General features: G+C 42.5%; 2 protein-coding genes across 2 annotated transcripts in view; both read left to right on the top strand.

Moving 5' to 3' along the window:
• The window catches only part of LOC106584595 (receptor-type tyrosine-protein phosphatase beta), an 84,141-nt gene extending 66,309 nt beyond the window's left edge, over positions 1 to 17,832 (top strand). The window contains exons 11-28 of the mRNA XM_045706244.2: positions 1,200 to 1,460; positions 7,391 to 7,651; positions 7,818 to 8,078; positions 8,271 to 8,555; positions 8,732 to 8,995; positions 9,200 to 9,457; positions 10,836 to 11,093; positions 11,381 to 11,635; positions 11,824 to 12,087; positions 12,237 to 12,506; positions 12,649 to 12,903; positions 13,123 to 13,395; positions 15,432 to 15,695; positions 16,609 to 16,745; positions 16,887 to 17,040; positions 17,450 to 17,537; positions 17,615 to 17,659; positions 17,820 to 17,832. Of these exons, the coding sequence (XP_045562200.2) occupies positions 1,200 to 1,460; positions 7,391 to 7,651; positions 7,818 to 8,078; positions 8,271 to 8,555; positions 8,732 to 8,995; positions 9,200 to 9,457; positions 10,836 to 11,093; positions 11,381 to 11,635; positions 11,824 to 12,087; positions 12,237 to 12,506; positions 12,649 to 12,903; positions 13,123 to 13,395; positions 15,432 to 15,695; positions 16,609 to 16,745; positions 16,887 to 17,040; positions 17,450 to 17,537; positions 17,615 to 17,659; positions 17,820 to 17,832 (3,866 nt within the window). The remainder of the gene's footprint in view (positions 1 to 1,199; positions 1,461 to 7,390; positions 7,652 to 7,817; positions 8,079 to 8,270; positions 8,556 to 8,731; positions 8,996 to 9,199; positions 9,458 to 10,835; positions 11,094 to 11,380; positions 11,636 to 11,823; positions 12,088 to 12,236; positions 12,507 to 12,648; positions 12,904 to 13,122; positions 13,396 to 15,431; positions 15,696 to 16,608; positions 16,746 to 16,886; positions 17,041 to 17,449; positions 17,538 to 17,614; positions 17,660 to 17,819) is intronic.
• Positions 17,833 to 17,917: 85 nt separating this feature from the next.
• Positions 17,918 to 27,373, top strand: LOC145850485 (receptor-type tyrosine-protein phosphatase eta). The gene is made up of 8 exons (XM_082968116.1): positions 17,918 to 18,032; positions 18,179 to 18,269; positions 19,389 to 19,462; positions 19,761 to 19,895; positions 23,739 to 23,855; positions 24,101 to 24,261; positions 24,379 to 24,514; positions 24,699 to 27,373. Exons 1-8 carry the CDS (start codon positions 17,937 to 17,939, stop codon positions 24,855 to 24,857), a joined length of 969 nt encoding a protein of 322 aa, XP_082824242.1. The 5' UTR covers positions 17,918 to 17,936; the 3' UTR covers positions 24,858 to 27,373.
• Positions 27,374 to 27,999: the final 626 nt, after the last annotated feature.

Genomic DNA, 27,999 nt, shown 5'->3' with positions numbered 1-27,999 from the left:
ATAGTGCCAACTGTAAAGTTTGGTGGAGGAGGAATAATGGTCTGGGGCTGTTTTTCATTGTTCGGGCTAGGTCCCTTAGTTCCAGTGAAGAGAAATCTTAACACTACAGTATACAATGACTTTGTGGCGACAGTTTGGGGAAGGCCCTTTCCTTTTTCAGCATGACAATGCCCCTGAGCACAAAGCGAGGTCCATACAGAAATGGTTTGCCAAGATCGGTATAGAAGAATTTGACTGGCCTGCACAGAGCCCTGACCTCAACCCCATCGAACACCTTTGGGATGAATTGGAACGCTGACTGCGAGCCAGGCCTAATCGCCCAACATCAGTGCTCGACCTCACTAATGTGCTTGTCGCTGACTGGAAGAAAGTACCCATAGCAATGTTCCAACATCCCAGAAGACTGGAGGCTGATATAGCAGCAAAGGGGGGTCAACTCCATATTAATGCCCATGATGTTGGAATGACATGTTCGACGAGCAGGTTTCCACGTACTTTTGGTCATGTAGTGTATATTCTATTCTTAGTTACAATAAAAGTGACTCCAAAATGACATAATACATTAATTACCATTAATTTCTATTAGGCACAAAACAATCTGAAACACAACCAAAACAAATAGTAAATGCGTCCAACAAATTTGTAAAGTCACAACCTGGTTCCAGCCATTGCATGCTCTGAATATGGGACCAAATATTTTAAATTTTACTACTTAATAGACATTTTGGTCCACTAAAATGAGAGTGGGGGGGGACTATGTACAAAAAGTGCTGTAATTTCAAAACGGATCATCTGATATGGATGAAAATATCCTCAAATTAAATTTGACTGTCTGCAATTTAACCTCATTCAAAGTGCTGGAGTACAGAGCCAAAACAAAACAAAAATATGTCACTGTCCCAATACTTTTGAGGCTCACTGTATATTTTTTATTTTATCATATTTTTTGGAGTGCGGCAACAATTTTCTAAATGAATATAGGGGAAACACTGCATGTTTTGTTTCATATCTTTGTTCAGAAGTTATTGTTTATTTGATGGTATTTCTATCCGAGACTAGTGTTGAGTGACACTTGTTTCGTCAAGATTTACACAAACTCTCTCACAATGTGTGCTGGATTGCACAAGTCAGCCTGCAATGTCAATGTTTAAAGACACTATTGTCTATTGTCCCTCAAACCCCCTTTCTTGCACACACAGAGCCCGCAATCATCAGACACCTCATGTTCTCTGAAATCACAACATCATCTGTGTCTCTGAACTGGACTGAACCATTGGGAAACAGATCCTTCTACAGAGTAGAATGGACTGATGGCAATATCAGTGGCAGTCAGAATACCACAGAAACTTCTGTTAATGTTACTTCTCTCACTGCTGGAGTGCAGTACAACTTCACAGTCACTGCAGTGGCTGGAGATAACACAACTGTAGGAGAGAGCAAGACAGTTTCTAAGTATACAAGTAAGTAACTCAGATACTTTAATGTCAGATTGTTTCAATGCCTCAGATACGATTTGTATTCATTTATACGTTAGTTGTTTGGATCCAAGAACATGTGATGATTTTAAAGTTGTCTCCCCCCCAATGCTAACCTCTCACTATTACAATAACAGGGGAGGTTAGCATTTCTGGGGGGGTATAATATTTGTGTGTCTAAATTCCTCACTCATAATTATTCATAATTTATTCAGGATTAGGCATTAATAATCATTGTAGCATCTACATTAATGTAGAATTGTTTTGAAACATTCTGTTCTTATTTACATTAAAAAGAAATTAAATTACACACCGTTCATTTCTATTAGGCACAAAATATTCTCTAACACATGCAAAACAAAAAGCAAACACATCCAACAAACTTTAAGTTACGAGCTGAATGTAGCCATGGCATGCTATGAATATGGGACCACATACTTCACCTTTTACTACTTTACTCAACAAATAATTGAATTTGTCCCAATACTTTTGGTCACCTAAAATGGGGGGACAAATTTTTTAAGGTATCTGTGACCAACAGATGCATGTCTGTATTCCCAGGCATGTGAAATCCATAGATTAGGGCTTAATCAATGTATTTCAATTGACTGATTTCCTTATTAGAACTGTAGCTCAGTAAAATATTTTCAATTGTTGCATATTGCATTAATATTTTTCTTCAATGTGTCATACCCCCCAAAAAATGCTGACTTGCCCTGTTATTGTAATAGTGAGAGGGTACTATGTCTTGGGGGGTATGACATTTGTGCGTCTGTAACTCTCTCACTCATCATTATTCACAATTTATTCAGGATTATCCATAATAATGCCAGCATCCACATTAATATAGAATTAGTTAGAAACATATCCTATTCTTATTGTGAGGCTATGCAGTGTTTGTTTAAAATTTGAGTAAAACAATATTATATTTTGGGTTCTGATGGGGTATGATAGTTCAACTAATTTCATGAGGCATTCATAAGTTATATTCTTCAAGATTCAATTGTTATATACACTAAATCACAAGAAGTATGTGGACAGAGTATTAATATAGAGTTGGTCCTCCCTTTGATGCTATAACAGCCTCAACTCTTCTGGGAAGGCTTTCCACTACATGTTGGAACATTGTGGCTGGGTCTTGCTTTAATTTGGCTAGAAGAGTATGAGTGAGGTCGGGCACTGTTGAGTGATTAGGCCTGGCTCGCAGTCGACGTTCCAATTCATCCCAAAGGTGTTCTATGGGGTTGAGGTCAGGGCTCTATGCAGGTCAGTCAAGTTCTTCCACACCGATCTCAACCATTTCTATATGGATGTTGCTTTGTGCACGGAGGCATTGTCATACGGAAACAGCAAAGGCAAAGGGTATGGACTACAGGTAAATTACAGAAGTGTGAGTTCTTCAAGGACAAGATTGTCTTCTGTGGACGTGAAATCGACCGCAATGTATTGCACAAAACACAGGACAAAATCGATGCAGTGGTACAGGCACCACAACCGCAAAATATCACAGAAGTGAGATCTTTCACGGGACTGATCAATGACTACAGAAGATTCCTCCCAAACCTTTCAGCAGTACTCCAGCCTCTCAATCAGCTCCTGGAAAAGAATATGACCTGGCAGTGGACAGAACAGTGTGAAAATGCAACCCCGAACTGCGTGAAGTTGGCTTGTGATGCGTCCCCTTATGGCTTAGGGGCCGTCCTTTCACACACACTGAAAGATGGGTCAGAGAGGCCAGCGGCCTTTGCGTCACGAACGTGGAATGATGCAGAGAAGAACTACTCACAAATCAACAAAGAAGCACTGGCGCTAGGGGCATCAAGAAATTCCACGCATACTTTTATGGCAAGCGTTTCACACTGGTTACGGATCACCAGCCGTTGCTTTCCATTTTCAGTCCAAAGAAAGGTCATTCCGGCAATGACAGCGGCCAGGTTACAGCGATACGCCTTGTTCCTTGCCAGTCATAGGTATGACATTGAGTTTAAGCCGTCATCCCTCCACACAAATGCAGATGGATTATCCAGACTGCCCTGTACAAGAGAAAGACACAGGAGTGTGGATGCAGTGGAGATTTTGCATACCTCTCAGCTCGAGGCACTACCTGTCACAAGCACAATTATCAAACGGGAGACAAGGAAAGATCTGACATTGTCAAAAGTATACACCTACACCATGTCAGGATGGCCAGCTACGGGCAGAAAGGAGCTGACACCGTATTTCCAGCGAAAAATAGAAATTACAACTGATGGGTTCAGATTTCTAAACTTTAAATATTGTTAATCATCAGTTGTACTAGAGACATGAGGAGTGCCATAGTCTGGTTTATACACCAGAAGTGAATGGTTATCTGAAGGAGGAATGTATATGGTGGAGGCAATTAAGCTTGGAATGTGCTGAGTGAAAGAAAAACGATCACATGTTGGCAGGCACTGATAAGGGTGGAGATGTGGTTTAGTGAGGAAGGGTGTCGAGGTCTGGTCAGGTCACATTAAGGGAGAAGGAACAGTTTGTTGACATCATCACTTTACATCTTTATTACTAGACAGGAAGTTATGTTTAGAGAGGAGGAGAATCCACCTAAATTGTGGTATATATACTACCACTGGTGGAACCATGTCTTTGTCTTATGCAGCTGTATGACCCAATGGGTGAATAAACATGATTTTAGCTGTCCCGTGAAATGTTATAAGGTTAGTTTGCCAGGGCGGCAGGTAGCCTAATGGTTAGAGCATTGGGCCAGTAACTGAAAAGTTTCTAGGTCGAATCCCCGAGCTGACAAGGTAAAAATCTGTCGTTCTGCCCCTGAACAAGGCAGTTAACTCACTGTTCCTAGGCCGTCATTGTAAATAATAATTTGTTCTTAACTGACTTGCCTTGTTAAATAAGAAAATAAATGTAGAACCTAACACAATGTACCAAGGATGTTTGATGTGGGGAATGAGAGTCAATGCCAACATCAGGTTTTGCATCAACTACATAAAGGGCATGTTGGAATTGTCAAAAGGAAGCTGCTCATGAGGAGCCACTTCTGGTGGCCTGGTCTGGATCAACAAACAATGAAGCTGTTCGCGAGGAGCCACTTCTGGTGGCCTGGTCTGGATCAACAAACAATGAAGCTGTTCGCGAGGAGCCACTTCTGGTGGCCTGGTCTGGATCAACAAACAATGAAGCTGTTCGCGAGGAGCCACTTCTGGTGGTCTGGTCTGGATCAACAAACAATGAAGCTGTTCGCGAGGAGCCACTTCTGGTGGTCTGGTCTGGATCAACAGATAGAAAACAATGAATGGCAAGCGGCACCGGTGTGCCAAGTCTAGGTCCAAGAGGCTTCTTAACAGCTTCTACCCCCAAGCCATAAGACTCCTGAACATCTAATCTAATAGCTACCCAGACTATTTGCGTTGCCCCCCTCCCCACCCCTTCTTTTACGCCGCTGCTACTCTCTGTTATTATCTATGCATAATCACTTTAATAACTCTACCTACATGTACATATTACCTCAATTACCTCAACTAACTGGGGCCCCTGCACATTGACTCTGTACCAGTACCCCCTGTATATAGTCTCGCTATTGTTATTTTACTGCTGCTCTTTAATTACTTCTTCCATTTATTTCTTATTCTTATTCATATTTTTTAAACTGCATTGTTGGTTAGGGGCTTGTAAGTAAGCATGTGACTTATACAAATTTGATTTGATTTGATACCGGATGTTTGGAAACCCTTCATATGCCTGCTCCTGCCCGAGTCCACCTATGGGAATGGCCCACAGAGCCATGGCAGAATATTCATGTGGACAATGCCGGCCCCTTTGAAAAGCATACGTTTCTGGTTATAGTTGATGCCCATTCCAAATGGCCAGAGGTGTTTTGCACTGACTCCTCCACCTCAGATCAGACTATAGAGTGTCTCAGAACAACGTTTGCATGCTTCGGATTGCCTCTGCAGCTGGTATGCGACAACACGCAAGCTTTCGTAAGTGACGAGTTTACAAGATTCATGTCAGTAAATGGAATCAACCTCTGCTCCATACCACCTTGCCACCAATGGGCTGGCAGAACGCTTTGTGAAAACCCTAGAGCAAGGACTCGACAAATGAAAGCCCAGCAGCACTGATGTTTGGGATGCCTCACCGCACACAGCTGGACATCATGAAGCCAAACAGGCGTAATGAAGTGCTTAACAAAGAAGCCAAGATGTTCTCCGGTAACCGGGAGCGCCATCTCCAAACAGGACAGGAAGTGATGGTGCAAGACTACAGAAGGGGAGCGAAATGGACAAGAGGTACAGTACACGCACAAACGGAACCCAGAACTTACCAGGTTCAAGTGACCCCAGTCATAATGTGGTGGCGTCACATTAACCAAATGCATTCCACGGAAAACAGCACAACAACCGAGAGAGAACAGGCACAGAGAGCTCCTGGGAGTGACACACAGGGAACTGTAGAGGACGGTGGGGCAGTACAGAGACACCATGCTGAAAGAAGTGAATGTGTTGATGAAGGTGCTGCTATAGCAGAAACTATTATGGAGTAAGCACACACTGAAGATGTGCAGGAGTCTCCAGACAATCCAAGGCGCTACCCAGAACGAAGGCACTGTCCAGACAGACTGGACTTATAAGCAAACAAACACTGTTCAAGTTCAAATCAAAGATGCAAAATAACTACAACAATTTCTGGGAAATGTTTCACTTGTGGTTTGGTAAAAGTAATTCTCATTGTATTAGAGAAGGAATGTTACGTTATGTTAATTACTGTCCCCTTTAAGAACAGAGCGCCCTTGGTCATGCGCAGTGTTGCTCTATGTTATTCTTGTACTAACTAGCTTTAGTAAATGTGAAGCTCCAGTTCACTTCCTTGTATCGGGAGTCTTTCTTATTATATCAATTAGTAATATGAGCTAAGACACTATAGCCAAATCCACTAATTTGATGGGGTGTCCACATACTTTTGTATATCTAGTGTATGTAAATAATGCAAAAGTAAAAACAAATGATGTAGCAAGCAATCAATCAATGAGATGGCAAGTAACCTAGTGTTTAGAGCGTTGGGCCGGTAACCGAAAGGTTGCTAGATTGAATACCCGAGCTCACAAGGCAGTTAACCCACTGTTCCTAGGTCGTAAATAAGAATTTGTTCTTCACTGACTTGCCTAGTTAAATAAAGGTAAAATAAGAAAATTAATGAAAAGAAAAATATTAGTCAGCAGCATACCACCCTACATCCCACTGCTGGCTTGTTTCTGAAGCTAAGCAGGGTTGGTCCTGGTCAGCAGCATACCACCCTGCATCCCACTGCTGGCTTGTTTCTGAAGCTAAGCAGGGTTGGTCCTGGTCAGCAGCATACCACCCTGCATCCCACTGCTGGCTTGTTTCTGAAGCTAAGCAGGGTTGGTCCAGGTCAGCAGCATATCACCCTGCATCCCACTGCTGGCTTGTTTCTGAAGCTAAGCAGGGTTGGTCATGATTGGTCCAGTTAGTTCCTTGATGGGAGACCAGATGCTGCTGGAAGTGGTGTTGGAGGGCCAGTAGGAGGCACTCTTTCCTCAGGTCTAAAAATGTTTCCCTGTGTAGGGTGCTGTCTTTTGGATGGGACTTTAAACGGGTGTCCTGACTCTCTATGGTCACTAAATATCCCATGGCACATATCGTAAGAGTAGGGGTGTTAACCCCGGTGTCCTGGCTAAATTCCCAAGCTGGCCCTCATACCATCATGGCCACCTAATCATCCCCAGTTTACAATTGGCTCATTCATCATCTCCCCTGTAACTATTCCTCAGGTCGTTGCTGTAAATGAGAGTGTGTTCTCAGTCAACTTACCTGATTAAATAAAAATAAAATCACATTGTTTTTAAATGTTTATATTAAAGTGTCATTTAAAAAAAATCCCTATTCCTCCATTTTGCTTTACAGAGCCTGCAGTTGTCCGCAACCTCTCTGTCTCTAAAATCACAACATCATCTGTGTCTCTGAACTGGACTCAACCAGAGGGAAACAGATCCTTCTACAGAGTAGAATGGACTGATGGCAATATCAGTGGCAGTCAGAATACCACAGGAACTTCTGTTAATGTTACTGCTCTCACTGCTGGAATGCAGTACAACTTCACAGTCACTGCAGTGGCTGGAGATAACACAACTGAAGGAGAAGGCAGTCAAACAACCACTTTAACAAGTATGTTATTTTGCAAGTATTATTTTATGATTCAAAGGATATGGATTCATGGATAAGGTGAAAATGTCAATGTCGAAAATGGCTAAACAATCTAACCATAATTGGTTGTGGTTTTCTCTTTTCTGTCAGTCATTGCAATGAACCTTTTCGATTGTGCTTTTGACAGAGCCTGAACAACCTGTGGACATTGTGGCTACGGGACGAGGAACCAGTCAGCTGAATGTGACCTGGACCTTGCGTAACGGGAGAGTGGACTACTACATCGTGAACATATCTAATGCTGCTTTGAACAATACATCCAGCAATACCACACAGAGCAGGGAGGCCAGCTTCACTGGGTTACAGCCTGGGAGGGTTTATGAGGTCACAGTGACTTCTGTTGCTGGAACCTTTACGAACCAGTCTGCTCGGGTCCAGTTAGCCACCAGTAAGTCATGGTCAATGGTGCCTATACTATGCATTTACTGTAGTTGTAGTTTCTGAGAGTTTGTATGAGAGTGTGAGAATGTTTTCTCTGGTTTTGTCCCGAAGAAAAAGCTAATGTACCTAATGTGTGTTTGTGTGAACGAGAATTTGTGTTTGCAACTCTCCTAACATCACTCTTATTTCTCCTCCATAGAGCCCAACCCACCTGGACCCCTCAACATCACAGAGAGGACAACCAGCTCCCTCGTTGTCCAATGGACAACCCCGGATCTAATGACTGGAGCGCAAGGCATCTCCTATAACATCAGCTACCAGCTTAATGGGACTGGTTTAGGAGAGAGAAACCAGTCTTCCTCTACAGCTGGTCTCAGCAGTAACCTGACCTCTCTGTCCTCTGGGACTTGCTACACCATCACAGTGAAAACCATGGGACCCCAGAATCTAGAAAGCACCAGTGTTTATACATCGGAATGTACCTGTGAGTACACTTGTGACAACCGTACAGTAGACTGTGCTCTGGGTGATGTTTTGACTGTGAAAATGTTCCAGAAATATTCTGAAACCTTTCTAATAATCCTACATGCTTTAACACATTTCATATCCTAGTGAGATCACTGATTTAAGGTAGATTTTTTTTCTCTTCCTTCCTCCTAGTGCCCAAACCAGTGGTGAACCTCACAGCCACCCCGTTGTCCAACTCCTCAGTGAAGCTACAGTGGACTGACCCCGTGGAGGTTAAGAACTACTACACCTATAGAGTCCAGTACCAAAAGACTACAGGCCCTGAACAGCTAACAGTCAGTACCAACTTCACACAAGTCAATGACCTAGCACCTGGGACTGGCTACAACTTCACTGTTACCTCGGTAGCAGCAACGGGAAGCGAAGGAACTCCGGAACGCACGTTATGTTACACTAGTAAGCCAGTGTTCTAAACTTCCAAAGGTATTCATAGAGGAATCCAAGAGCAATGCAAGTGCATTGTAGTTAGCCAGCAAACTGCAGTTACAAACTGCAGTTTCATTAACTCTGGGGGTAGTCAGGAGGTGTATAACAGTGTCTGCGAAATGATTCTGTGTTATAGATGATATTAATACGATATCTGCCCTCTTTGCCCTTCAGAGCCCAACGTGGTCAGTAGCCTCATGGTTGAGGGTCTGAACACAACTGCTATCAGACTTTCCTGGCCCAAGCCGAATGACTACAAAACAACCTACTCTTATCTGGTGACCATCTCCAAGAGTGTGTCTGTGGTAGTGATCACCACGGTCGAGAAGTACACCTTCACCAATCTCATGCCTGGGAACTGTTATAACTGCTCTGTGGTCACGGTCGTCCAGGATGTTAAGTCTGATTCAATGGAGAAGATAATCTGCACAAGTACAGTTCTAAAGATCCCCCTCTCTTCTTCAACCCTTCATCCCTTCAACCCTTCAACCCTTCCTCACTTCAACCCTTCATCCCTTCAACCCTTCATCCCTTCAACCCTTCAATCCTTCAACACTTCATCCCTTCAACTGTTCATCCCTTCAACCCTTCAACCCTTCCTCACTTCAACCCTTCATCCTTTCAACCCTTCCTCCCTTTGACCCGTCATCCCTTCGACCCTTCCTTCAACCCTTCCTCCCTTCAACCCTTCATCCCTTCATCCCTTCATCCTTTCATCCCTTCCTCCCTTCAACCCTTCACCCCTTCAACCCTTCCTTCAACCCTTCCTTCAACCTTTCCTTCATCCCTTCAACCCTTCAACCCTTCAACCCTTCCTCCCTTTGACCCTTCATCCCTTCAACCCTTCAACGCTTCATCCCTTCAACGCTTCAATCCTTCAACCCTTCATTCTTTCAACCCTTCCTCCCTTCAACCCTTCATCCCTTCAACCCTTCAACCCTTCAAACCTTCATCCCTTCAACACTTCATCCCTTCAACTCTTCAACCCTTCAACCCTTCCTCACTTCAACCCTTCATCCCTTCAACCCTTCATCCCTTCAACACTTCATCCCTTCAACTCTTCATCCCTTCAACCCTTCAACCCTTCATCCTTTCAACCCTTCCTCCCTTTGACCCTTCATCCCTTCGACCCTTCCTTCAACCCTTCCTCCCTTCAACCCTTCATCCCTTCATCCCTTCAACCCTTCATCCCTTCATCCTTTCATCCCTTCCTCCCTTCAACCCTTCATCCCTTCAACCCTTCCTTCAACCCTTCCTTCAACCCTTCCTTCAACCCTTCATCCCTTCATCCCTTCCCCCCTTTAACCCTTAAACCCTTCCTCCCTTTGACCCTTCATCCCTTCAACCCTTCAACGCTTCATCCCTTCAACCCTTCATCCCTTCACTCCTTCAAACCTTCAACCTTTCAACCCTTCCTCTCTTCGACCCTTCATCCCTTCAACTCTTCCTTCCTTCAACCCTTCCTCCCTTTATCCCTTCAACTCTTCATCCCTTCATCCGTTCAACCCTTCATCCCTTCCTCCCTTCAACTCTTCAACCCTTCATCCCTTCAACCCTTCATCCCTTCCTCCCTTGATCCCTTCATCCCTTCAACTCTTCATCCCTTGGCTTTCTCCCCTTCTCACTTTTACCTTTTTTACATAGCAAAGTGGATTTCATCCGAGATGGGTGACAGTGCGTATTTCATATATAAGCCAAGTTAAAGACACTTACACAATTAACACATTTAACATCACACTTTTAGGATCTCTGTATCTCTAGTCTAAAATGTGAAATGTTAACGTTTTTTCCCCTTCTATCCACCCTTCAGAACCTGCGGTGGTGGAAAACCTCGTCGCCATAGGAACAACAACCAACATGAGTGTGAGCTGGTATAAACCTATGGGACAGGTGGACAACTACACCGTTACTATATACAAAAACAATGTGATGGAAAACAACCGTACCATAACCAACAACTATCTACAAGTTGTGTTCCAGAACCTGAAGCCAGGGAACGTCTATGTTGTCAAAGTGGCCACCAATAGTGGACCGCTCACTGAGGCACTAAATGTTACAAATGCAACTTGTAAGTCAGTCAATGTTTATAAAAGTCCAACATTCCAACTGTATTCCATTTGTTTAGCATGGACCAATTTGTGTAAATTCATATTTGGTGGTGGAGATTCCACGTCTGGGTTTTCAAGTCTTCATTAACCCACATGAGTTCATTCTATATTTTTCTGAATAGCATATACAGCACAATGCCAGAGATAGATCATAATCTAGATGGAATGTTGTCTGATGTCATCCCATGCCTGAGTCACTCCATCGGCAATCTCTTCCATAAGTGACTTCTCCCTGGTTTGTTCCCAGATCCCAACCCTCCTGGAGGCATCATAGTGGTGGGCCAGACCACTGGTTCCATCAACATCAGCTGGGCCCAGCCCCTGAACATGGACCTAGGTCAGTACAGCTTCTCTGTGTTCCATCTGGACCAGCAGAACCTGACGGAACACAACTGGACCCTCCTGGAGAACCTCCAGTCTGGAACACTCTACAACATCTCTGTGGTAACTGTAGGGCCGTTTGACTACAGGAGCACAGTGGTGACGACGGCCAACTCTACCAGTGAGTGACTACTGAACACACACATTTACACAGTATCTGCACAGCACGTGTGCTAGCAAGGAGGTCCTGGGTTTGAGCCTCGGTGTGAGCCGAATCAGGAGGAAGCAGTACTCGCAAAGCATGACGTCCATTACACACACACAGATTGAACATGTTCGTTAATTATCTTTGTTGTTCCTTTGTCCCAGGACCCCAGTCTGTGATCAGGCTGATTGAGGCAGGAATCACAACCACCAATGTGACTCTAGTCTGGTTTCAGCCAGAGAGCAAACCAGGCTACTCCTTCAGGGTGGAGGTCACCAACTGGTCTGTCACCGCCAACACCAGGATGAGCAACTACAACTACACCACCATCACCGGGCTACAGTCTGGGAGCAACTACACCTTTACAGTGACAACACTCACAGGGGACGGCACCATGGCAACCCCGGTGATGGTGTCTTATTTTACAAGTATGTTCCCATGGCAATACAACTAACCTCAGTTTAACTTTAAGAGTTATTTTATCTTTCTAAATTGGTATTAATAAGAGTACAGCATATGTTGATCAGTATTCACTTCTTTGTATACTGAAGACTAACCTAAGATCCTCTGTTTCCAGGACCATTCGCCATTAGTGGTTTGGTAGCCTCTACAGTGAACACAACCACTGTGAATCTGACCTGGACCAAACCCCCTCAGTACCAGAGTGGTTACACATACCGTATCCAGACTGAGGGGTGCGTGTCCGCTCCCACAAACCACACCACGGCGACAGGAGAGGGGGACCTCATCTCAGAACTCACACCAGGAACCAGATGCACCTTCAGTGTTTCCGTCAAGGCACTGAACAGCATAGAGGGAGAATCTGTCTCAACCTCTCAGTACACAAGTCAGATCTCCTTCCTTTTTATCTTTTTAGTTATTTGGTGTTTTTCTAAAAACTCTCAAAAGGATTTCTTATCGCTTCATATCTGCCCCCTCTCTTCTGTCTAACATCCCCCCCTCTCTGTTCCTCTCTCCCTCTCTACCAGAGCCTGAGTCTGTCAATACGTTCATCTACAACAATGGCAGCAACAGTACCATAGTGGTGCGCTGGGAAGCGCCCAGAGGAAACGTAGAGCATTATATAGTCTATCTGAACAAGGTCCTTTTCTCAGATTTGCTGAACTCCAGCATTCGGTCAACATCCTTCCTTAACCTGTCAGCTGGCAGAAACTACACAGCCGTGGTGACCACTATCAGTGGGCCCTTCAACGCTTCATCAGAACCTGCAACTACAGCAACTTGTGAGTTTGAGGGAGGAGATGGAGGGAAAAGTCCCAGAGTTCTACTAATTATGCCTCTTTTATCTGTTAGAGTTTCCACTGTTTAGTCTAAGACAAATATTTTTTCTCTTTCTCACTTAACCAGAGATAACTTTCAAGATTATTTGTACAAGGAAATTCAATTCACAGATGTTATTGGCAACTTATATAAACTGACATTCCTGTCCAAATCTCTCTCAGATCCCAACCAGCCTGGGCCCATCGTGATCTTGGAGAAGACCACTAGTTCTATCTCTGTGGAGTGGGGTGAAGCTCCTCTGATGACCAACACCACCTTCAGTTACCTAGTGACCTACCTTTCAACGCAACTAAACAACAAGACAGTCACTCTGACAAACACCAGTCACACACTGCCCAATCTGTCCTCTGGAACACCCTACAATATCTCTGTGGCTACAGTGGGAGTGCTAGGGCTCCAGAGTGAGAAGGTCTGGAGCAGTTTGGTCACGACCAGTGAGTGTCAACACACACATACTACATACATGACATACGAGCACACACACACACACACACACACACACACACACACACACACACACACACACACACACACACACACACACACCACACACACACACACACACACACACACACACACACTACACACAGTGGCAAGAAAAAGTATGTGAACCCTTTGGAATTATCTGGATTTCTGCATAAATTGGTCATCAAATTTGATCTGATCTTCATCTAATTCACAACAATAGACAGACATAGTGTGCTTAAACTAATAACGCACACATTTTTCTTGTCTATATCGAATATATAATTTAAACATTCACAGTGTAGGTTGGAAAAAGGTATGTGAACCCCTAGGCTAATGACTTCTCCAAAAGCTAATTGGAGTCAGGAGTCATCTAACCTGGAGTACAATCAATGAGATGAGATTGGAGATGTTGTTTAGAGCTGCCTTGCCCTATAAAAAACACTCACAATTGGAGTTTGCTATTCACAAGAAGCATTGCCTGATGTGAACCATGCCTCGAACAAAATAGATCTCAGAAGACGTAAGAGTAAGAAGCTGGAAAGGGTTACAAAAGTATCTCTAAAAGCCTTGATGTTCATCAGTCCACGGTAAGACAAATTGTCTATCAGTGAAGAAAGTTCAGCACTGTTGCTACTCTCCCTAGGAGTGGCCGTCCTGCAAAGATGACTGCAAGAGCACAGCGCAGAATACTCAATGAGGTTAAGAAGAATCCTACAGATATCTCTGGAACATACTAACATCTCTGTTGACGAGTCTACGATATGTAAAAAACACTAAACAAGAATGGTGTTCATGGGAGGACACTACGGAAGAAGCCACTGTTGTCCAAAAAAAACATTGCTGCACGTCTGAAGTTTGCAAAAGTGCACCTGGATGTTCCAGCACTACTGGCAAAATATTTTGTGGACAGATGAAACTACAGTTGAGTTGCTTGGAAGGAACACACAACACTGTGCGGCGAAAAAAAGGCACAGCACACCAACATCAAAACCTCATCCCAACTGTAAAGTATGGTGGAGGGAGCATCATGATTTGGGGCTGCTTTGCTGCCTCAGGGCCTGGACAGCTTGCTATCATCGTTGGAAAAATGAATTCCCAAACCATGATGTGGACAGTTGGGTGATGCAATAGGACAACAACCCAAACAACAGAAGTAAATCAACAACAGAATGGCTTCAACAGAAGAAAATACACCTTCTGTAGTGGCCCAGTCAGAGTCCTGACCTCAACCCGATTGAGATGCTGTGGCATGACCTCGAGTGCAGTTCACACCAGACATCCCAAGAATATTGCTGAACGGAAAATGTTTTGTAAAGAGGAATGGTCCAAAATTCCTCCTGACCGTTGTGCAGGTCTGATCTGCAACTACAGAAAACGTTTGGTTGAGGTTATTGCTGCCAAAGGAGGGTCAACCAGTTATTAAATCCAAGGGTTCACATACTTTTTCCACCCTGCACTGTGAATGTTTACATGGTGTGTTCAATAAAGACATGAAAACGTATAATTTGTGTGTGTTATTAGTTTAAGCAGACTGTGTTTGTCTATTGCTGTGACTTAGATAAAGATCAGATAAAATTTTATGACCAATTTATGCAGAAATCCAGGTATTTTCAAGAGTTAACATACTTTTTCTTGCCACTGTATATGACATGTGAGCACACACACACTACATGCATGACATGCGAGCACACACACAACACCCACACACACACACACACACACACACACACACACACACACACACACACACACACACACACACACACACACACACACACACACACACACACACACACACACACACACTACATACATGACATACAAGCACACACACACATACTACATACATGACATGCAAGCATGCACACACACACAGACTAATTTCTGAGCACATACACTCAAGCACACCCACTTACAATTCCAGCCCTGAGACGTTTGTATTCTGTGTTCATAGCTATTGTTACACTAACCTCTCTATACTTCATTACATCTCATTTCCCAGGACCAGAGAGTGTGCAGTCCCTCAGTGTAGTGACAGCAGAGGAGAACATAGCATTGACCTGGAACAAGCCTGTGGATCACAAACCAAGCTACCACTACTATGTGATCTGGACCAACTCTGGGTTAATCATCAGTAACACAACCACACTTATGGAAAACCTAATGATCGATCAATTGGTTCCTGGTAGTCTGTATAATTTCACAGTGACAACAGAGACAGCTGACGGAACAAAGGGAGCTCCAGTCTCATACTCCAGCTGCACCAGTAAGATCATAACATACTTTACATGCTTTCACATGTAGGCTACCATACTGTACCACCAGTGTGTGATGCATTGATAATGCATAAAGGGATTTATAAAGGACATACTATCATTACTATCACCTACAGACACTGATCCAGATTTACTATCACCTACAGACACTGATCCAGATTTACTATCACCTACAGACACTGATCCAGATTTACTATCACCTACAGACACTGATCCAGATTTACTATCACCTACAGACACTGATCCAGATTTACTATCACCTACAGACACTGATCCAGATTTACTATCACCTACAGACACCGATCCAGATTTACTATCACCTACAGACACTGATCCAGATTTACTATCACCTACAGACACCGATCCAGATTTACTATCACCTACAGACACTGATCCAGACTTACTATCACCTACAGACACTGATCCAGATTTACTATCACCTACAGACACCGATCCAGATTTACTATCACCTACAGACACTGATCCAGATTTACTATCACCTACAGACACCGATCCAGATTTACTATCACCTACAGACACTGATCCAGATTTACTATCACCTACAGACACCGATCCAGATTTACTATCACCTACAGACACTGATCCAGATTTACTATCACCTACAGACACTGATCCAGATTTACTATCACCTACAGACACTGATCCAGATTTACTATCACCTACAGACACCGATCCAGATTTACTATCACCTACAGACACTGATCCAGATTTACTATCACCTACAGACACTGATCCAGATATGGATCTTATTTTAGATGTATTTTATTTTTTAACTGTGTTTTGATGTCTTGTAATTATAATGAAATTCAGACATGGTCTACACATTTCCTAGTAATAAAAATCTAAACTGAAAACCTCTGTGTCTCCTTCACTGTGCCATAGATGCCAGCCCTGTGTCCAACCTGAAGTGTGACTCTCCTAACGGCCCCAAGGTGATCCTGTCCTGGACCAAACCCAAAGGTCTGTACCAGGGCTTCCAGATCACTGCTTATGAAACCAACCAACTCCCCCAGGACCAGGTGAGTACAGTAGAAATTGGTCACAAAATAAAAACAAATATTGATTGATTGAATACATTTATGATTGGCTGATTGATTGATTAATTGAATTAATTCATTATTGATTTCATTAATAATTTCATGATTTATTGATTGGTTTAGGTACACTATAACACTAGTGGTGACTGTACGCCAGCCTGTGGCCACACAGTCTCTGACCTTAAGCACAATACAGACTACATCCTGACTGTAACCACTCTGGGCTGTGGGAGTTCCAGCACCATCCAATCCCTCACCTGCAAGACTGCCATTAATGGTATGTGATAAAACAATTGCAATGCTGTGGCTCAAATTTGATGGAATAGGATAGAATATAACAACATAATTACCCTCACAATTTGAAAATATATGTTTTCACACAAGACGTTGACAGATATTAAAACCGTTATGTCTCGGTAACTCTGTTCAACCAAAGTCCTGTGGAACTCCCTCAGGACCCAGGTAGCTACTGCTCTTTTACTGTACAAACCACCTGTATGTAATACATTTATACAATTATTCATAGTAATGTATTCATATAGGCACTTATAAGGCACTTTGACCATTATGAATGCTTATAGCAAATCTTATAATACGCTATAGGGTCATAAAAGGCATTATGAAGGTTTTCAGAGTGTATCACAAGGCGTCCTCTTACCTTTTTTTCTCTTCCTTCTTCTCTGTAGCTGTCATCGGTGTGGCTGTCGGGGTAACGATTGGAGTTTTTGCCATCCTCTTCATCATCACCGTTGGCTTAATCATCTACTGGAGGAGGTGAGCGATCATCATCATCACTCGATAAATTAGATGTTTTTGGAAGGTCATATGATTGTGTGCTTTTGTTGTTACAGACAAACCAAGAAAGACTCTTCAGACATCCAGATTCACTCCATGAGGTGATTTCTTCTGATCTTTCACTTGTTTCTGTCTCAGTTTGAAAGTTAATGAAACTAATTCTGTAATAGCAAAATAAGAGAATATTTGTCATAAAATGACTTAAGTTTTTCTTTAACTTCTAACATAACTCTCTTTTTATTTCTCTATCTTTATTTCCAGAGCTAAAGTGTGAGTATTAACTCTTATGGTAACAGTAGACTTGACCCATTGAATGATGCAGCACTGTTGCTTGGTGTCACGCATGTGTTTGTGTTAATGCTAGTCTCCTGTGTCTCTATGAGCAGAAGCGTGGCCGTGAGGGTGGAGGACTACGAGGCTTATTACAAGAGGCAGAAAGCAGACTCCAACTGTGGTTTCGCCGAGGAGTTTGAGGTAAAACATAAAGCTATTTATTCAATCATACACATGATATGGATATTCCATCAGGCAGCAGTTGATTTTCTGTATTCGGTAAATATGCCTGTGTTTGCTTGTTCGCTACTGGTGCCTGGTGGCCTAATATCTCCCTCTCCTTCTAGGACCTGAAGCCAGTGGGAACAGCCCAAGCTAAAATCAGCGCTCAGGCCATGGAGAACAAGTCGAAGAACCGCTACAACAACGTGCTTCCCTGTGAGTCTACCATAACCCCTGACCCTTGACCCCTGTCTCCATGACAATGGCCCCTGTCCTCCTGCCACAGCTAGCCACAGCTACCATTGCTAATCATAACCAATCCTCCATCCTCATTGTCGAACAGACTAACTAACTCCTTTGTTTATTCAATAGCTCAGAGTTTGACTATAGGCTACATGTGCACCACAAAGTCAGAAAAGGGACCAAATGATTAGCGTGAGGCACATGGGCTACTAAGAGCTTACTACACAATATAGACTTTGTAACATTATTACTTTCTTAGCTAGAGTATACATATCTCCCTGGTATATTACATAATTTATGCAGCAGCATACAATACATTTTTGGACTTACATTGTTGTGCTGTGCTCACTTCCTCATTGTTGAATTTGCCATTTCCAACTTGTTGTGTAATGTTTATGTCCAATGGCCGATGAGCACCAATACGTTTTATCTATAATTTTTCTTCATTATTTCTCTTCATATGACAACGATTGAAAAGGATTTGCCAGTAGATTGTCGACTTGATTCATGATCATGACCGTTAGCTAAGATTTTGAAAGTATGTTGACATGATCAGTCCAATCAAAGCTACTGTACATATAACGTGATTTGACGTCATTTTATCTGTGGCCAATAACCTTGAGCCTTCTTGGATGGGCACTTATAATGTAACTCTATGTCAGAAGCCAAAGGGCTAGAATTTTCGAGGTCTCCCCTAACACTTCGGGGTGACGTAGTGTCCCCATGAGTGACAGAACACGGAGCCAATCACAGCGCAATGCTCCGTATTTTCTGCTGGCTTGCCCCACCACCACCACCACAGAAAGGACTGAGCTAGGCTGGAACACCAGCATTTTGGAGCTGCAATACTCAAGAAAACAAAAAAGAGACCATGTTTGTATGCAGTTTTATTAACTCAATGATATATATATTTTTACATTGTTTGCAAACTAATATGTGACACGTATTAATGCCAAAATAACATGCTAAACAGCCAAGCTGTGGGGCTCAAAACAGGTGGGGCTCTGGATGACAGGCTGCCACTGGGGCAGAGTGACAGGAATTCTCTTTCATTTCTATCGATCCTCATTCCTCCTCTTTCCCACATCCCAGATGATTCCTCTAGAGTGAAACTGTCCATCCATGGGAGTCCATTCGACGACTACATCAATTCTAACTACATCCCGGTAAATACTGACCTGTCATCATCATCATCTTCATCATAATCAGCTTTCTCCGACACTCTGCGCTTCAGCTCTGGAGTTATTTCACAAATATGATCGATATAGCTAGATAACTTCAATTAAGACTCAGATATAGGTCTTCATTGTCAGGTTATAGCTAGAGTTAGTAGTATTGAATCAGTTACATCACATCCATCTCACATTAACCAGGAGATACAGACAAGTATGAAAAGGTTTAGGAAAGTTAGATGGTGATTGTAGTAGATGCTTACGTACTGGGTCAATATGTGTCCTTTGCCAGGGTTACAACTCCAGGAAGGAGTTTATTGCGGCCCAAGGTCCTTTGCCGATCACCGTCAATGAGTTCTGGAGGATGATCTGGGAGAAGAACGTCCAGACTCTGGTCATGCTGACACGCTGTAATGAACAGGGACGAGTGAGTGCATACACACATATATACACGTGCGCGCACACACTCAGACACACACATATACGTGTGCGCACACACACTCAGACACACAGATATACGTGTGCGCACACACACACACACACACGAGACAGCACACTTAACAGATTCAAGACCAGCTCGGTCTTGACTCTTCAGTCGGCCAGCCCAAGCAGGTTGTTGTTCAAAAGATGGTGACCAAAATAATCATATTTACAGAAACAGGAAACCCCAAATGATCATATTTACAGAAACAGGAAACCCCAAATGATCATATTTACAGAAACAGAAAACCCCAAATGATCATATTTACAGAAACAGGAAACCCCAAATGATCATATTTACAGAAACAGAAAACCCCAAATGATCATATTTACAGAAACAGAAAACCCCAAATGATCATATTTACAGAAACAGGAAACCCCAAATGATCATATTTACAGAAACAGAAAACCCCAAATGATCATATTTACAGAAACAGAAAACCCCAAATAATCATATTGATAGAAACAGAAAATCCCAAATAATCATATTGATAGAAACAGAAAATCCCAAATTTATCAGGACTCAGGATATGACCCAGATGCAGACACAGGAGGCAGATAGTACAGTTCTCAGATCATTTATTAGAAACACGGGGCAGGAAAGGGGCAAGTCAAGGGCAGGCAGAGGTTCGTGATCAGGTCAGAGTCAGACAGGTACAGGACAGCAGACAGGCACGGGGTCAGGGCAGGCAGAGGTTCGTGATCAGGTCAGAGTCAGACAGGTACAGGACAGCAGACAGGCACGGGGTCCGGGCAGGCAGAGGTTCGTGATCAGGTCAGAGTCAGACAGGTACAGGACAGCAGACAGGCTCGGGGTCAGGGCAGGCAGAATGGTCAGAACCGGGAAAAACTAGGAAACCGGAAAGACCGCCGGTAAGAAAAGACGAACTGGCAACAGAGGTATAATGAGAAGATAGGGGAGATACCTAGTCAGTTGTCCAACTGAATGCATCTTCTGCATTTAACCCAACCCCTCTGAATCAGAGAGGTGCAGGGGGCTGCCTTCATCAACATTCATGTCTTTGGCACCCAGGGAACAATGGGTTAACTGCCTTGCTCAGAGGTAGAACAACAGATTTTTACCTTGTCAGCTCAGGGATTCGATCCTGCAACCTTCCGGTTAATAGCTCAATACTCTAACCTGCTCTAGCCCTAGGCGGCAACTGGCAATACCTGGAGTGTCACGCTTGTTGTTGGTAGAAATGGAAGACCAAAACGCAGCAGGTACGTGAATGCTCATCTTGATTTTTAATTACTCTCAAAATGAACATACAAAATAACAAAACACGAAAAACGAACGACAATAACAGTCTGACTAGGCACACGGCTAAGCACAGAACAATCACCCACAAATCACACACACAAACACACCCTAATATATGGGACTCTCAATCAAAGGCAGATAGACAACACCTGCCTTCAACTGAGAGTCCCAACCCCAATTAACCAAACATAGAAACACACACACCAGACTAACCATAGACTACAAACACATAGACCATCAACCAAAAACCCGGAAATACTAAATCAAACACCCCTTTACACAAACACACCACCCCGAACCACATAAAACAAATACCCTCTGCCACGTCCTGACCAAACTACAAAAACAATTAACCTTATACTGGCCAGGACGTGACATGGAGGGGGGTGGAGACAAGCACCAAGACAGGTGAAACAGATGAGGGTGTGAAAAAATATATATATATTGACAGAAAAAAAAGAAAATAATCATATTTACAGAAATGTAAAACGCCAAATGATCATACAGTTGAAGTCGGAAGTTTACATACATTTAGGTTGGAGTCATTAAAACTCGTTTTTCCACCACTCCACAAATTTCTTGTTTACAAACTATAGTTTTGGTAAGTCGGTTAGGACATCCACTTTGTGCATGACACAAGCCATTTTTCCAACGATTGTTTACAGAGAGATTTTTTCCTTTATAATGTACTGTATCACAATTCCAGTGGGTCAGAAGTTTACATACACTAAGTTGACTGTGCCTTTAAACAGCTTGGAAAATTCCAGAAAATGATGTAATGGCTTTAGAAGCTTCTGATAGGCTAATTGACATAATTTGAATCAATTGGAGGTGTACTTGTGGATGTATTTCAAGGCCTACCTTCAAACTCAGTGCCTCTTTGCTTGACATCGTCGGAAAATCAAAAGAAATCAGCCAAGACCTCAGAAAAATAATTGTAGACCTCCACAAATCTGGTTCATCCTTGTGAGCAATTTCCAAATGCCTGAAGGTACCACATTCTTCTGTACAAACGATAGTACGCAAGTATAAACACCATGGGACCACTCAGCCGTCATACAGCTCAGGAAGGAGACGCGTTCTGTTTCCTAGAGATTAACGTACTGTGGTGCGAAAAGTGCAAATCAATCCCAGATCAACAGCAAAAGACCTTGTGAACATGCTAGAGGAAACAGGTACAAAGTATCTCTATCCATAGTAAAACAAGTCCGAAAGGCCGCTCAGCAAGGAAGAAGCCACTGCTCCAAAACCGCCATAAAAAAGCCAGACTACGGATTGCAACTGCAAATGGGGACAAAGATCGTACTTTTTGGAGAAATGTCCTCTGGTCTGATGAAACAAAAATAGAAATGTTTGGCCATAAATGACCATCGTTATGTTTGGAGGAAAACGGGGAGGCTTGCAAGCCGAAGAACACCCTCCCAACCGTGACGCACGGGGTTGGCAGCATCATGTTGTGGAGATGCTTTGCTGCAGGAAGGACTGGTGCACTTCACAAAATAAATGGCATCATGAGGAAAGAAAATTATTTGGCTATATTGAAGCAACATCTCAAGACATCAGTCGCTAAGTTAAAGCTATGTCGCAAATGGGTCTTCCAAATGGACAATGACCCCAAGCATACTTCCAAAGTTGTGGCAAAATGGCTTAAGGACAACAAAGTCAAGGTATTGGAGTGGCCATCACAAAGCCCTGACCTCAATCCTATAGAAAATTTGTGGGCAGAACTGAAAAAGCGTGTATGAGCAAGGAGGCCTACAAACCTGACTCAGTTACAGCAGCTAGGTCAGGAGGAATGGGCCAAAATGTACCCAACTTATTGTGGGAAGCTTGTGGAAGGCTCCCCGAAACGTTTGACCCAGGTTAAACAATTTAAAGGCAATGCTACCAAATACTAATTGAGTGTATGTAAACTTCTGACCCACTGGGAATGTGATGAAAGAAATAAAAGCTGAAATAAATCATTCTCTCTACTATTATTCTGACATTTCAGTGGTGATCCTAACTGACCTAAGGCAGGGAATTTTTACTAGGATTAAATGTCAGGAATTGTGAAAAACAGAGTTTAAATGTATTTGCCTAAGGAGTATGTAAACTTCCGACTTCAACTGTATATACAGAAACAGACAACCAAAATGATCATATTTACAGAAATAGAAAACCAAAATGATCATATTTACAGAAACAGAAAACCCAAAAGGCATACCAGCAGATAGCCAAGTGGTAGAGTGTTGGGCCAGTAACCGAAAGGTTGCTAGATTGAATCCCCGAGCTGACATGGTAAAAATCTGTTGTTCTGACTAAACCAGCCTTTCTCAAACCTCTCCTCTGGGACTCTAGTTTGTACACATTCCATGTATTTGAACTACTCTAGTTCACCTGATTCCACTTATCGACTTATGCACAAGCCCTTGAATCAGGTGTAGTATTGTGAATTGTCTGGAGTTCCCAGGGGAGAGGTTTGAGAAGAACTGCACTAAGCTACCCCAATTCATAACACTCACACACCCACCTCTCTCCTCTCAGGTGAAATGTGAGAAATACTGGCCATCTGAGACCAAGCACTTTCAGAATATCACCGTGACAACAACCTCTGAAATCCCCCTAGAAGACTGGACCATCAGGGATTTTGACGTAAAAAATGTAAGTTCCTGTGATAATGAGTGAAACAAATATTACTGATGTATTCCTCTTCAGCTACTTAGTGGGTAAAACATGGCTCTGGGAAAAACGATCCCTTCCCTATAAACAAAAGACGTAAAAATATGTCAATTTTTTTTTTTATCTTACTGCGACTCTGTGAATCGGATCCTGGAAGAGGGCATTACATGTTACACATATATTAATGGTAATCAGGGACGGTCTCTGTGTATATGATTGGCTGACAGGTGAGGACAGCAGAGACACGCTCGGTGCGTCACTTCCACTTCACAGCCTGGCCGGACCACGGCGTCCCCGAGACCACGGAGCTGCTCATCAACTTCAGACACCTGGTCCGAGAACACATGGACCAGTACTCACGCCACTCCCCCACTGTCGTCCACTGCAGGTAAACACACAGTTTCTCACAATTAACTTCAAGAAGTGTTATTGGCTTGAACAGTAAATTAACATTACTTCTTTCTCATCTCTCTCCCTCTTTCTCTTTCTGTCTCTCTCCCCTCAGTGCGGGTGTGGGTCGTACCGGTACCTTCATAGCCATCGACCGGCTGATCTTCCAGATAGAGAGGGACAGTATGGTGGATGTGTACGGCACCATCCACGACCTGCGCATGCACCGGCCCCTCATGGTTCAGACCGAGGTCACTGTTCTACTTTTCAGCATGTTTGGGGGTTAATTAAAGGCTTACTGTAAAATCCATCCCTGTTGTTAAAAGTGGAAGTTATGCTAATGGAGGCTTATGTGGTCTCTAGGTGAAATGTTTTGACATCTGAATGGTCAGTTTGCTTCATCATATTGAACTATATTGTGTTACTGTCTTACAGGACCAGTATTTGTTCCTAAACCAGTGTGCCATAGACATAATCCGATCCAGAACTGGAACCAACGTGGACTTAATCTACCAGAACACGGCTGCACTCAGCATCTACGAGAACGTAGAACCCAGGAAAGATACAGCTAAGAATGGCTACCATAACACATAGGCCTCACGTCCACTGCTCTGTCTCTCCCATCCTCCCGTCTGTCAGACAGGCCTGTAGAGAAGGGTTTAGAAAAGGGATTGTTCACTTGCACTGATCATGTTGCCTTACACTGTAGTCTTTTTTCAAATCAAACTGGTTTTCTAGTATTTATTTGGTCACGTTTTATGATAGTTGGAAAAATAACATGAAAGATAACGGTTTGTTGAGAGGAACGGATGCACAAATTCCATCCAAAGACCAATAATGGAATGTACATCAAATTATATTTTAGAGATGTAATTCTTATATTTCCATATTTGTATATTGCTGCTACTTCCGAATATCTGCTTACCGTAAATTCTGGACTATAAGCCGCAACTTTTTTCCCAGCATTGAACCTCGCGGCTTATACAATGACGCGGCTAATATATGGATTTTTCCCGCTTTAAATGTAAATAAAAAATAAAAAAAACACATTCTGTGACGTGCTCAGTTTTTTTGGCGGCATGAAGCTTTCATTAGACCAATGAAATTGCCGAACGGCTTAAGGTCAAACAACTTTTTTGTTTACTGTTTAGATTAAATCGAGCGCTCTCAAACTTCCCATCATTCTGATTACGGTAGTCATTTTGTCACCCTCATCATGGCAAAGACACGGAGAAATGCATATGATGCAGCTTTCAAGTTGAAGGCGATTGATCTGGCTGTTGGAAAAGGAAATAGAGCTGCTGCACGGGAGCTTGGTCTTAATGAGTCGATGATAAGACGTTGGAAACAGCAGCGTGAGGAATTGACTCAGTGCAAAAAGACAACTATAGCTTACTGCAAATTATAATTTTTTTGTCACAAGCCGTGTTTCGTTAAAGCCTATTTATTTTTGTTACAAGCCGTGTTTCGTTAAAGCCTGTGTAAAGTTCATTTGTTTCAATGTACCGGTAGGCACCTGCGGCTTATAGACATGTGCGGCTTATTTATGTTCACAATAAAAATAAAAATGTAATTCAGTGGGTGCGGCTTATATTCAGGTGCGCTCAATAGTCCGGAAATTACGGTACTCTCTTTTTATGATTGTAATGCCAATGTTTTAAGAAATTATGTGTGGTTAAACTGAATGTGCCATACCTTTGTAATTGAAATCAAAGGTTTATATATTAATATAATAATGTAATGCAGATGTAGATTATTGTTAAATGAGACCAATGTTATGTTGAAATGTATCTCCCGCTTTAGGTATAGGATCAGCACCCAAAATAACTGTCCTAAAACATGTAATACGAAACAACCTCCCCTCTCTTCTGTGCCCTCTCAAGTCTCCAATAAGTGGTGTAATACATTTGTATTTGTATTTTTATGGATCCCCATTAGCTGCTGCCAAGGCAGAAACTACTCTTCCTGGGGCCCGGCAAAATTATGGCAGTTATACAATTTTTAAAACATTACAATACATTCCTTTTTACGTGACAGGATAAGCACAATGCACTGTTTTAGAGGAAACGAGAACTTTCCTGACAATAGGCCTATGAATATATTATTTAATATTAGATCTTCAAAGTCAAATGTTAACCTTTCACTCCAGATAATGTTGATATCTAAACAAGTTTAAAATGAGGATTTTCGTGAGAACTGTTGTGCTTCCTATACCCTGTTCTGCATAATGCACCGGATGCATTTAGGTTTTTACACTGTAGCTTTTTAAATTCTCCTATTGATGTTTTATTATGGTTGGTGTAAATATTCTTATGATCATGAGAAATGATTGCGAAACTGCTGTGAGAGCCTGTGGTCCTCCTCCGCTGTTAAAACCCACTTTGTGCAATAGCAAATTCCCATTCACACGTCAGTCTGTCAACTCAGCTCCTCTCTCAGTAACTCGGAGGTTACGCATTATGAACTGTCTCCCTACTGTTTGTTGTTTCCCTAATGTATGTTCTATAGAAAGTAGTTCATGTAATGCTGTGCATACTGCCTATCTGTGATGCTTCTATCATAGGATCAGGAAAACGTTTTTCCCATGAGGCGATTTCCCCTTTTTCTAACTATGTGGTTATATATAGTGTATGCATGGGCCCAGTCCAAAACCAACCTCTACTCCCTAAAGAACAGGATTGGTTAAATCAATGACGGTATTGGTTCTGCCTAGCCATCTACACAAGTGACCATAAAGGCCTAAGGACTATGGATATAAGGGGTGTTTCTGGACATAGGTCATAGATTTACAGACCAGCTGTGATTGATTAAATGTAAAGCCACTATGCTGATATTGTTTTACTGTCTTTGTATCACAATGCACATTGCTTAAGTTCTTCAAAGCACTTATTTCTATTGATAATATTACTCAGTGGAGCTCATAAGCAAAGCAGACTCCGCCAATAGTCTTCCTCAAGAGTTTTAGGAAGTTTTAGGATTTTTTTTACGATGCTGTGTGAGATACTATGTGATGCTTGCTGGTACAATGCAAATGAGGAAAAGGTGAAGATTTTTGTATCCTTCCATCGGTCAACACTGTGATTAAAAATGTTACCCTTTTCTCTCTACAAGTGTCTAATGTGAGCTCTCTGTTTTACTATTTGGCCACCATGTCCATAGTGTTGATTGAGACAACGACCCAAGACTTTGTTAAATTAGGCTACACTAACTGGGATAAAATACTTCATTTTAGATTCATTGAAACAAGCACCAATTTGTACCACTGGTAACCTGATAGTTAGTTACCAATTGTGCTCAATTGCATTTGTGGCACAAAATCACAAATCCCATTCAAGACATGGGACCGATACTAGAATTTTTCACCCATGTTCAAAGCATTAGTGACTTTGTTGAGCTTCACAAGTTTAGACACTTTCAGATGCTTTGGACATGATGTGTGAAAAATTCTAATATCGGTCCCATTAATTGAATGGGATTTGTGCCAGACATGCCAAAACGTTAGCATGTGGAAACAGTACCAAGGAAACTAAACCGAAGCATGGATTCCTGTCGGACCTTGTCTATATAGTGCTTACAGGTTAAGGAAACCGATGCGTAATTTTTTTATTTGACTGAACTATCCCTTTAACCAGTGATGTAGTGGTGAAAAAATAGGTGGCAGAACGCTGATCGCTGTTCAGGATTAGAGAAGTAACAGTCCCTATGCTTTCAATGCATTTTTCTACAAAATTTGGGT

The sequence above is a fragment of the Salmo salar genome, chromosome 23 (assembly GCF_965601325.2).
Source record: "Salmo salar chromosome 23, fSalSal1, whole genome shotgun sequence".
Classification (NCBI taxonomy): Eukaryota; Metazoa; Chordata; class Actinopteri; order Salmoniformes; family Salmonidae; genus Salmo; species Salmo salar.
The sequence above is the reverse complement of the archived record's forward strand: the minus strand, read 5'-3'. Positions and strand labels throughout refer to the sequence as shown.